Source organism: Cajanus cajan, chromosome 4, assembly GCF_000230855.2.
Source record: "Cajanus cajan strain Asha chromosome 4, NIPB_CcT2T_4, whole genome shotgun sequence".
In the NCBI taxonomy this organism is placed as follows: Eukaryota; Viridiplantae; Streptophyta; class Magnoliopsida; order Fabales; family Fabaceae; genus Cajanus; species Cajanus cajan.
This window is the reverse complement of record NC_138520.1, coordinates 63,452,391-63,464,567: the sequence shown is the minus strand read 5'-3', so window position 1 is coordinate 63,464,567 and position 12,177 is coordinate 63,452,391. Positions and strand designations below refer to the sequence as shown.

At 33.3% G+C, this 12,177-nt stretch overlaps 2 protein-coding genes across 2 annotated transcripts; both read left to right on the top strand.

Annotated features, from left to right (window-relative positions):
* The first annotated feature begins 5,230 nt into the window (after positions 1-5,230).
* On the top strand, positions 5,231-6,700 carry LOC145957448 (uncharacterized). The gene has a single exon (XM_083073707.1). It carries the CDS (start codon positions 5,231-5,233, stop codon positions 6,698-6,700), a length of 1,470 nt encoding a protein of 489 aa, XP_082929833.1.
* LOC145949301 (uncharacterized) lies at positions 6,697-7,851 on the top strand. The gene is made up of 4 exons (XM_083073706.1): positions 6,697-7,003; positions 7,103-7,221; positions 7,312-7,620; positions 7,672-7,851. The coding sequence occupies exons 1-4, from the start codon at positions 6,697-6,699 to the stop codon at positions 7,849-7,851; spliced, it is 915 nt and encodes a 304-aa protein (XP_082929832.1).
* Positions 7,852-12,177: the final 4,326 nt, after the last annotated feature.

Genomic DNA, 12,177 nt, shown 5'->3' with positions numbered 1-12,177 from the left:
TAGTTTCATAAATATAATGTAACACTACATGCTTTTATTGCTTTATTATTTAAATATATGTTATGTGTTATTTTAAATGTGGTTATGTTTTAATTGTTATTGGTTAAGAACTTTAAGGGTCAAATGATCATTGAAAGTTAAGTTGTTTTGAGTTGTTTTAAGTTAGAATTAAACTTGACCAAATTTGGGAGAAGATAATTAAGGCTTTCTTAAGGCTTAAACTTCATAAGTTCATATACTAAAAAATCTATAAATAAGTTTTAGAGAGATAGACTTCGGGGTCAGAAGAGTTTTTTTCTTCTTATGACTCCATGAAAGCGTCACATTCCTTCCTTGTAGCAAAGTTGTGGTTTTGATTGGAGATTAAAAGCTAGGAAACTATGAATCAAAAGTCAAGGTTGTCCTATGACGAACTCTTAGGGAGCCTTCATTTTTTGACTTTTTTCCTTTCCTTTCTTGTTTTTGAGCTATTCGACATAAGGGAAGCTTGTTATTTAATCTTCTACATTGTATTTGTTGCTTTTATTATGTTCATTTATGCTTTGGAAAATATTTAAGTTGAAATTGAAAGTGGGACCTTAGTATTCTTGTTCATGACACTACAAAAAAAAATACTTATTATCGACGGACTTTTTTCCATAGATAAATATCTGTCTGAAAAATAATATTACCGACGGATTTTTCTGACAGATATGTGTCCATTTGAAACATAATTGATTCCGACGGATATTACCTACGAATTTTTTTGTGAGAAAATTATGATGTTTCAGACAGATACTTCCCACAGATTATCTGTCTAAAACATTGTTCATATAAAATGAAAAAAAAATTGTCAATAACTTTAAAAAATTTAATGATAAAATTAACAAATTAAATTCTTAAATACTTAACTAATTTTCTCATGCTAATTAATTCACCATACCAACTATTATATATATAAAATTTATAATTAAATGATAGTATAAAATAATAATTAACTATCAATATATTTTAATATTATATAGTTAATTTTATTTAAATTGAGAAATATATAATTAGTGAAATGATATTGACGCATGATAGTCTAAAATTAAAAGATAATTTCTTAACATTTATAATAATTTTACCAATTTAGAACTATATTATTTTTAATAAAACAAGAGTATTATTTAATATAATTTTAAAATGATTTTTTTAAAATATTATCAATACCCACGAAATTATCGATGTTATTATCGATGGACGTACTCGTGGGTAATTATTTTTTATTAATAATTTATTTTAAAAATAATAAAATTAATTCATAAGTAATTATGATAAATAAAACTTAAATTAGATAATTACCGACAGATAAATTCGTGGGTAATTACCCACGGATTTATTTTTTATTAATAATTTATTTTAAAAATAATAAAATTAATTTATAAGTAATTATGATAAATAAAAATTAAATTAGATAATTATCTACAAATTTATTTGTCGGTAATTACCCACGGATTTTAATTATTTTTTATTAATAATTTATGTTAAAATAATAAAATTAATTTATAAGTAATTATGATAAATAAAAATTAAATTAGATAATTACCCATGGATATATCTGTGAGTAATTATTTTTTATTAATAATTTATGTTAAAAATAATAAAATTGATTTATAAGTAATAATGATAAATAAAACTAAATTATATATATATATATATATATATATATATATATATATAATTCTTATAGTTAAATAAAAGTGTCTAAAAATGCTATGATACAAGAAAGACATTTGTGCTTTATATATAGAAGTTAATTATTCTTTGATTAGTTACTAATTTTCATTTAATATATATTTATACAAATTTTAAATATGATTTATTGATTTAACTATAATATTTATTTTTATATATAATTTATTATAAATTTTAATTATAATAAACAAAAATGTAACTTGTGAAATACACAAACTAAAATATTAATATTTTTTAATTTAGATAAAAAATTATAGTATTATATTATATTGTAATTTGTAAAATATACTGGAATGAGAGAGATTCAAAGATTGTATAAGTATGAGATTGTATAGTTGAAGATAACTTAAAGGAATTAATTTGTACTATTTATACCAATGAGATGCATCTACTTTTTGGTAGCTTATTCCTTAAAAACTTCACAGTTAAACGTGTTTAACATGGGGTATTTTAGGGATGGGTGACCTTTTGGGAAGTTTTCCAGAAAAATGTGCAAGTGACGACAAGACACACTGAAAAGTCTTGTGTTAATTTGTGAGGTTTGTGGGATCAATCTTTGATCCTAAAAGCATACGAATATCTCAAAAAGGGTTACCCATGGAGAGCTCTGATTGGTGAAGGGTTCTGACCAACAAGGAGTTGCGTGAAGTGTCATGGAGTGAAGCTGTTGAAATGTCAGATACGAGGGATGGTTGCACTATATAAGGATGTTATTTAATATAATTTCAAAATATTTTTTTAAAAATATTATCAACAATACTCACGGATAAAATCCGTGGGTAATTCTGTCAGAAAGTTACCCACGGATTATAATCCATCGGTAAATGTTTTAGATGAGCAATTTTTCAACGGATTATTGTCCATCTGTAATTCGTCGAAAATGAAGTGTTACCCATGGATTTTTTGGATTACCCACGGATTTTGGTCGTCTGTAATTTCAAAATTTCTTGTAGTGTGAGGTTTCTTGGTGAATGTAGAAAAATGAATGATCTTGTATTACGTTGTTGATGCATGTTGCATTTCTTTTAATTTATGAGTTCTATGATGCTAATAAATGGTGGATTCCAAGTTTCATGCATGAATTATAATATTGGATGAGAGGATTTTCAATTGTTAGGTTTTTCAGTTGAGTTTGATGAACTTGTTCTTGGATCATGCATGATTGTTGGGCTTGTTTGCTCAAAGCACCATGCAGCATGCTCAAGTGAGTTGGTGCATCCCTTTCAGAGGTGGCCTATGACTTGAGTCACTTGGAACGTTTACTTAGTCGCTCTAAGCTAATTTTATCACTTAGAGTGAGAACTCATTTGCTCAAGCAAAATGATGCGACCATTTCAGGGGTGGTCTCTGACTTGGCTCGTTTGTGCGCTTAGTTGAGTGCTTAGAGTGAATTGTGTTTGCTTAGAATAAGTTTTTATTAAGTCAAAAAGACGATCTTGTGTTAAGTTAAAAGAAAATCTTGGATCCCTTAAGTTTTAATGTTAACAAACAAAATATCTTCTTTTGAAACAAAGTCAAATATCTACAAGAAACGCTATATCAGACAAAATGTGAAAAATGTACATCTTCTGTAAGATGAAGGAAATCAGATGAAACATACAGTCTCTCTCTATGCATTAAATGAATGGTTCCAAATGAGACTAACATTTAATTTCATTAAATGTATTATTCCTTAAAGATCAAACAAGAAAGAAACGTTGAAGCTCTTGAAATTTGTTAAAGAGAAAAAATAAAAATAAGTCATGATAGACATGTGTGCATGTTTTAAAGTTGAAGTTGCATAAAAACTAGAGGAGAGAAAATTTATTCTTGAAAATTTAATATCTCAATGTGTGTATATCCGTTGTAGTGCCTCAAGAGGCCAAAAGTTGAAAACTCTTTAATGAGTAAGTTGCCTCCTGATTGAGAAGTTGTTTAAGTTTTCTTTTTTAGGTTTTTTAGTTGAAACAATATGGGGTAGGCTGAACCATAGTTTTCATAAGTGATCATTGAGTAAGGTACAAGGTTAAGGGTCAAAATCTCTAATTAAGTACTGGAAAGGTGTGTAGTATTTGGAAGGTAGTTCACAAGCTAATTTCATATAGGCTTAGTTATGCATATTAAGGTTGTGGTAGGTTAAGTTGTTCTATCCTTTACAATGATACTGAACTTTCCTAATTTAAATGACGAAACCTGAAAAATAATTTTGGTCACCAAGTCAACCATTGTTTCTAGTTTTATAGTAGCCATTGTTCTTGGTCACGATGCTAGTCGTTGTTTCTAGTTTTATACCAGTTGTTGTGGTTTGGTAGAATTAATCCACTTAGATTGCTTCCCCAATTGTAGGACATCTCCATAAGTTGTTATGTGTGATGATACATTAGTTGTTTAAGTTTCTTAGTTGTGTTTGCAATTGCTCAATTGTGTTTGCAATTGCTCAATTGTGTTTACAATTGCTCAACTGTGTTTGTAGTTAATCAATTATGTTTGAAGTTGCTTAGTTGTTTTCAATTGATTATTTGAATGTTGTTCCTATTGTTGTTATGCTTTTAAGTTGAAAAGCTAACTTATTGCTAAGGTTGTGTATGTTGTTATAAGATGTTTATCTTTTATATTTGATGTTATGATTGTTTCTTTCACAAGCTTACTCTTACTTTTCCATGTTATTAAGCTACAATGATCATACTTATTATGGAAGCAGAGCAAGATTAGGTAGAGGGCATGTTTAGTGGATGACCATGCTAGAGATGACCTCATTTTGTTGAGTTTTTCTTATACAATAGTTGTATTTAGATACGTTTGATCGACGCTATGGCAGTGTTATCAAATGGCGGATATGGTGGCACCATAACGGGGCCATAACGGCGTGGCGGCGGCGTCCGCAATCCGTTATGGCGGTTTGGGGCTAAAATGGCGGGGTTCCGCCATTTTGGACATGGCGGCCGTTACGGCGGGTTTGGCGTGGCGGTCCGTGGCGGAGATGGCGGACATAGCGCCGTTATTGGGCCATTTTTTTTTTGTTTTTCGTTTTGGGTCTTTTTTTTTTTTTTTTTTTTGGGTTTGGACCCGGGTTTGTTTTCCGGGTTGGGCACTTTACAGCTGAAATAGGGTATTAGAAGCCCTAAATCCCTTTCGTGCAGACCTCCCCCCCCCACCCCGCGCAACTGCTCTGACTTCGACGCCGCATCTGCCACCGTCGCCGACGACGCAGCCGCCACCGACGCCGACGACGCAACCGCCACCGCAGCCTCCGACGCAGCCGCGACCATCACGTAAGAACTAAGAAGTCTCTTCTCGCAGCTGCCACCGTCGCAGCCTCCGACGCACGCCACCCTAGCCTTCCCGCGAGGCACCACCACCTCCGCCATCACCTCTGCACGCCACCCTAGCCTCCCCGCGAGCCACCATCACCTCCGCCGTCACCTCTGCACGGCACCGTGACCTCCAACAGCACCACCGTGACCTCCGAAAAGATTTTCTTCCTCCTCCTTTGAGTTTTGCCATCACAACTGCCACCGCATCCGACAATTCGACAATGTCAAGGGAGACAGATTCAAACTCCCAGCCACCGACAATGTCATCTTCTAGTTCCATTAATTCTAAGAGGAGTGACGTTGCTTGGAAGCATTGTACACCGGTCAGAGAGAATGATACAAATGAGTTGACATGTAATTATTGCCAGAAGGTCATGAAAGGAGGTATCACAAGGGTGAAACAACATTTGGTTGGAAAGGCGGGCAATGTTACAGCTTGTTTGATGGCTCCTGAAGCTGTCAAAGTTGAGATAAGGGCAGCTATGGATGGTAAGAAGCAGAGGCAAAATGAAGCATTCAAGAAGACAATGCAAGAGATTGAGGTACAATGTGAAGAAGGATTTATGGAATTTGGAGGTTCTGATTCTCGATTACCTCCAATTGGTGATTTTAGATTGAAGGATACTAGGAAAGGACCTATGGACCTTTACACTCAACCTCAATCTACAGCTGCAAAAAATAGGAAAGACAAGGTGGTGCAAGCGGGCATAAGAGAGCTTTGTGATAAAAAAGCTATAGAAAGGGTTTACCAATATATAGCACGCTTTTGGTACCAAGCTGGCATATCTTTCAACTTGATAAAGTTGGAAAGTTTTCAAGATATGATTCGTGAAATTGGGCATTTTGGGAAGCATTTGAAAGCTCCTTCTTATCATGACATTAGAGTACCACTCCTTCAAAAAGAAGTGGAGTTCACTAATGAATTAATGAAGCCATTAAAGGATCAATGGGCAAGTTTTGGGTGTTCTTTAATGTCAGATGCTTGGACCGATAGGAAACAAAGAAGCATAATCAACTTTTTGGTGAACTCCTCTTCTGGGACAATGTTTTTAAAGTCAGTTGATGCATCTGATTATGTAAAGACCGGTGAAAAGATATTTGAGTTGCTGGATTCTATTGTGGAGGAGATTGGAGAGGAAAAGGTTGTCCAAGTTATAACGGACAACGGAAGTAATTATGTTCTTGCTGGTAGGTTGCTAGAGGAGAAAAGAAAAAAAAATTATTGGACTCCTTGTGCTGCACATTGTATAGATTTGATGTTAGAGGACATTGGCAAGCTGCCCCATATAAAGAAGACCATTCAGCGAGCTATCTCTCTTGTTGGCTTCATTTATAGCCATTCAAGCACTTTGAGCATGTTGAGGTTCTTTACTGGGGGGAGGGAATTAGTCAGGCATGCAATCACTCGATTTGCCACATCTTATCTTTCCTTGGAGAGGATTCATCAAGAGAAAACTAATCTCCGAAAGATGTTTGTGTCAGAAGAGTGGAATCAAAACAAGCTAGCAAAGGAGGCCAAGGGAAAGGAAGCCACAAAAACTGTCTTGATGCCTAGTTTCTGGAAGAATGTAGTTTTCATTCTGAAAGTGATGGCTCCTCTTGTAAAAGTGCTTAGGCTGGTGGATAGTGAGAAAAACCAGCCATGGGCTACATATATGAGGCAATGGACAAGGCAAAGGAAACCATTATGAAATCTTTTAAAGATGAAAGCAAATACAAGGATGTGTTTGAAATCATTGATAAAAGATGGGATATTCAGCTTCATCGCCCTTTACATGCTGCTGGTCACTTTTTGAACCCAGAGTTCTTTTATGCCAACCCACAGATGGAGTTTAATGGTGAGATTATTAGGGGTTTGTATGATTGTATCAATAAATTGCTGGGAGATTTGGAGATGGAAAAGACTGTTCATAAGGAGTTGGCTCACTATAAAGCTGCGAGTGGTATGTTTGGGTGCACAACTGCCATAGCAATGAGGGGTGAAGTTGCACCGGGTAAGAGACAAAACATTGCAACTTTTGAACTATTATTCTCTAAGTCATAAAGTCATTTGCTCAAGTGTTTGTGTTAACATATTTTGTTTGCATTTGTAGCTCAATGGTGGCGGATGTATGGTTCAGATACTCCATATTTGCAACAACTTGCAATAAGGATCCTTAGCTTGACATGTAGTGCTTCGGGTTGTGAACGTAATTGGAGCGTCTTTGAGCAAGTAATTAATTTCTTAATTCCAATTTAAAATTAATAATCAATGTTTTGCTTATTATTCCTTAAGTAATAAGTATTTATTTAATTGTTTTAGGTTCATACCAAGAGAAGGAATAGACTCGAGCATAAAAGACTACATGACTTGGTATTTGTCAAGTATTATCAAGCACTCCATCAAAGGTATAACCTTAAGGATGAAATCGATCCCATTAGTCTCAATGGGATTGATGATTGCAATGAGTGGCTAATTGGAGAGATGGATGAGGAAGAAGGTGAAGATGAGAGGGTTCATGAAGGAGATGATGACCTTACTTGGAGACAAGTTTATCAAGCTTCAGGACTTGATGAGCCTAGACAATACACTAGGCGTCACAAAAGGAGAGGAGCAAGTGGGGAGGAGCAAGTATGAACATCTACTAATCCTTCTAAAAGAGCCAAAGGATTAGCTTCAAAGAATAAGGGGAAAAGGGTTGAAGAAGTTGAGACATCAGAGGATTCTAGCTCTAGCAGTGAGGAGGAGGAACCAAATGCTAATCTCATACATTCAGATGGAGAAGAAGCTGAACGATTTTTGAATGAAAAACATCATCATGTAGAAATTAATTATGCAGACATTGATGAGGATGAAGAGTGAAGGGGATTAAACAAAATAGTTTTAGGAATGACAATTGTGTTTTGCTATTTTTTAACATTGTTGCTTTGTTTTGATGGCTGTTTTTGTTTATGTTTATGTTTCTTAATGTGGCTGTGTTTGTTATTTTTCTGCTTTTGCATCATATTATATATATATATATATATATATATTTCTTTTTTTTTTTTGTCTGCCATAGACCGCCATGGCATCCGCCATGGCAATATGGCACTTAAAGGTCGTTGCCGCCATCCGCCGTATAACCTTATTGATAACCTTGCGCTATGGTCTTTATGTTATCAATATTTTATACTAGATGTATATTTTTATATATATGTACATGATTTTATTGTAACTTCATAAGGGACTTTATGTTTTTAAGTCAAAATTGGCAAGAACTATTTTATATTTTTTTTCACCCTATACATATATTTGTTACATGGATGTACATGTATTGTTGCATGATAACTCTAGTATAGTTGAATCATTTACATTTTCCACTATATAATTGTGTACTGTGTTAAGTGGAATGACATGTCGAGTCGTTACATATACAATTAAATAGACTAATATTAAAATATTTCATACAACTTTATGTGAATATTTTGGATGTCATATACAAAAACTCACATTCTTATGTGAATATTTTGGATGTCATATACAAAAACTCACATTCTTAAATTTAACAAACTTTGTGATTATATTCCTCACACAATTTATGATTGTAGCAAATTTGACATGTTTTTTTTTGTGGTAGTTGTTCATCCTTTAATGAAAGTGAGATTTCATATTCATTTAACAAGTTATTAAAAAATTATATTAGGTTTAGGATGGTTTTTTTTTTCTTTTTTATTCACTTGTTACTTTGAATGTTTGCTAAAAAAAATTATGAAGTTCTTCAAATCTTATAAATTCATAAAGTCTTTTCAAATCTTATAAATTCTTACGATATAAAATTCAGTAAAATTTAAACTATCAAATCTTAATTATAAAAGTTTCACCTTTTGACAAATTTTACTCCTAATTTTTTTCTCTCACAATTTATGCCTCCAAACTTTGAGACTTTAACAATTTGTGTCCTTTTGTCAATTACTTGTCAAAATACTAACAAAGTGTTGAATGACATACATGGCATAGATAAACTTAATGATGTGACAATATTTTTAAAATAAAATAACATTTCAAATAAATTATTTTTAGGTTTTCAACTTAGAGCATTTCTTTGGCGCTTTTGGCTTCAAAGTCAGTCTTTGCCACAAAGCGTTCTTCAAAGCCTCCACGAGGTAATCATTAATGTGTGGGTTTGCCATTGTCATTGTAGCGACATTGAAAACCCTACAAATAGGACAAACATCTATAGTTTCTACTCCTCTACTAGAGAATTCAAGTTTCCTCCAACAAATTTCGTTGATTTAAAGGAAAATCTATTGGATATAGCGCCTCAAGCCATTGGAATTTCATCATCTAAATTAAAAACTCACCAATATCAAACAACAAGAGCTTCAAAAAAATTGAGATCTTCGAAAACAAGTTCTCCTTTATGTCCTCTTTTAGGTTGAAAATATTGCAATAGAAAACTTATTTAGCAACTTCAATTTTGACAAATTCATTCGTTGTCACTCCTTCCTCATCATTTGCACGAGGCAATCGTCGATATGCATGTTCACCATTGTCAACATTGCTACGTTGAAATCTTCAAAAAAAAATTATGTTAAAATAATCTTTTAAAATTTTAATCCAATATATTTTCCTTAGGCAAATGTTAATTATGTTATATGCACTTCCCTTTTTTTAATAGATATATGCTCTCTTCTCTTTTTCCTTTTAAAAAATTCTTAAATGTCTTTTTAATTTATTATCTTTTTAAAATAAAATTTATTTTTAGAAACTAGTTTCTTCATTCTTGTCATCTTCCTCCAATCTTTTTTTTCTACTACTATATCTTTTTCTAACCACTCATCCTACACCACCCTTCTTCTTCTTCTTCTTCTTCTTCTTCTTTTTTAATACTTTTTATATCTTGATTTTCTCTCTCTAACAATGAAGACACTCATTGGCTCATCTTTATTATTTTTTTAAACCTTGTTTTTTGCACTCTTAACTTCAATATTTTTTAAACCTTAATTTTTATGCTATCTTCATTATTGCATTGGATACAAGGTTGTAAATTTTCTAAAGACTTCGTTTCCATAGTGTTTTTGGTGGAAATTGATTTTGAGAATCAAATACAAATATTTTTTTAGTAGGACTTGAAATCTTCTAAAATTGTGTATTTTTTTTATTCGAACTTTCAACTTGAGGGTATGAAAAAATTAAAATCACAATTTATATGTGATCAAGACTTTTAAGAAATGTGAAAACAAATAAAGAGTTTGGGTTTTGAGAAGAAAAAGTAGCAAGAGAGAGATTTTGTAGAAATATAACACAGTAAGAGTTTTGAAAAACAATTGAGATTAAAAAGTGAAAAGATTAAGTTTGGAGAAGAAAAAATAAGGAAAAAGAGATTGCAAACAAATGTAAAATACTTGAATTAAAATGGTAGTTAAGAATAATATAGTAACTCGTTGATCCGTGAACGTTGCTAAGACTTAGGATATTGAAGATGTTTACAAGTTTCAATACTTGTTAGGTGATTTTACTAGCATTTATAGAGTACAATTTTTAACCACTCATATCCGCTAATAACTACCAACAATTTTAACCGTTGATAGCTTTTATCTTTGATCTTTATCATTGATGATGCCTATAGTCTTAATTTTCTAAATCTTTGAATTTTCCATCATAGCCCTGTCATAGTAAGATTGGTCGAAAGATAATATTCTGATACTGTTGAGTGTCTTTTATGTATGATTTACACTCAACTTTTGGTACTCTTTTTGGTAATTATAGATATTATATATGTTATTTTACCCCCTTTATTTAAAGAATCAAGTTATACTAAAAGAGTAGAGGAGTAGTAGCAAAATCTTAAGGAATTTTCTCAATTTTTGCAGTTTTTTTAGGAAGGCAGAGATCCACAGCCATAGCTGTGGATCTGGAGCTCGAGCTGTGGAAGTCTGGGAAGAATATAAAGGTTCAGAAAGTTGGAGCTATAGCTGTGGATCTGCAGCTATAGCTGTGGAAATCTGAAATGTACTTTGAAGCTCCAGAGAGTTGAAGCTAAAGCTGTGGATTCACAGCTAAAGCCGTAGAAGCACCCAGGACCCAATAAAAGCTCCAGAGACTCACAGCCATAGCTGTGGCTTCACCGCTTGAGCGTTGGAAGTTTCTTAAGATTGAAGGAGTTGTCACAGCTATAGCTGTGAACCCACAGCTGCAGCCTTGGAGGTTTCTTCACCCTGAAGGACTCTTCACAGCTATAGCTGTGAACCCACAGCTGCAGCCTTGGAGGTTTCTTCACCCTGAAGGACTCTCCACAGCTATAGCTGTGAACCCACAGCTGCAGCCTTGGAGGTTTCTTCACCCTGAAGGACTCTCCACAGCTATAGCCGTGGATCTGCAGCTGTAGCCGTGGAAATAAAAGTTACTTTTTGGCCTTGTTTTAAAGCTGATATAAAAGGGGAACATGGGGAACCAAAAGGGCATCGACGAATTTTAACAGAGAAAAACAGGGGAAAAGCTTGGGAAGAAGGAAGAACGAAGGAAGAACAGAGACTTGGAAGCTGGATCCTTTGGGAACGAAGATCAACTCCATTTCTTCATCCTTTGCTTTGTAATTTCTTCCTTTCACTCTTTGATCTTGTAATGGCCATGGGTGGCTAAACTTCTTAAGGATTGGTTAGATGTAACTACTAACTCCTCTTCTTCTTAAATATATGCATTTTGATCTCGTTATTTGTGTAATGATTCTTCGCTTAACGCTTATATCGGCTTGATCAACCGTTGTATGATTTTTGGCTTTTGAATCCAGTTGGAAAACGCTTTCGAAAACCCGAACTGAATCTTGCACCTAATCACCTCTTGTTCTAGGAATAGACTTGATTTGGTTAGTCACATTGTTCAAGTTATTGTTCTTAATGCGAAGTGTTAGACTCAAAACATTGAGGAATCATGTTTTGAGCTTAATGACTTTAGGATTCAATCTTGAGGAATCTTGTTGGATTATTTAATGAACGTGGAAATAATGAAATTAGAAATTGCATTTATGCTAAGAAGATCTATGAGTTAGCAAGTGCATCTGAGCCAATCCTTGTTTCTTAATCATTGTCTTTACTACATTTGCCTTATTGTGTTGTTTGAATCTGTTTTCACTCAATTGAATTTTTAAACTCATTCTCTTTTAAATCATTTGAGCAAGAGTTACTAAACACGCAAATCCCTGAGGACGAT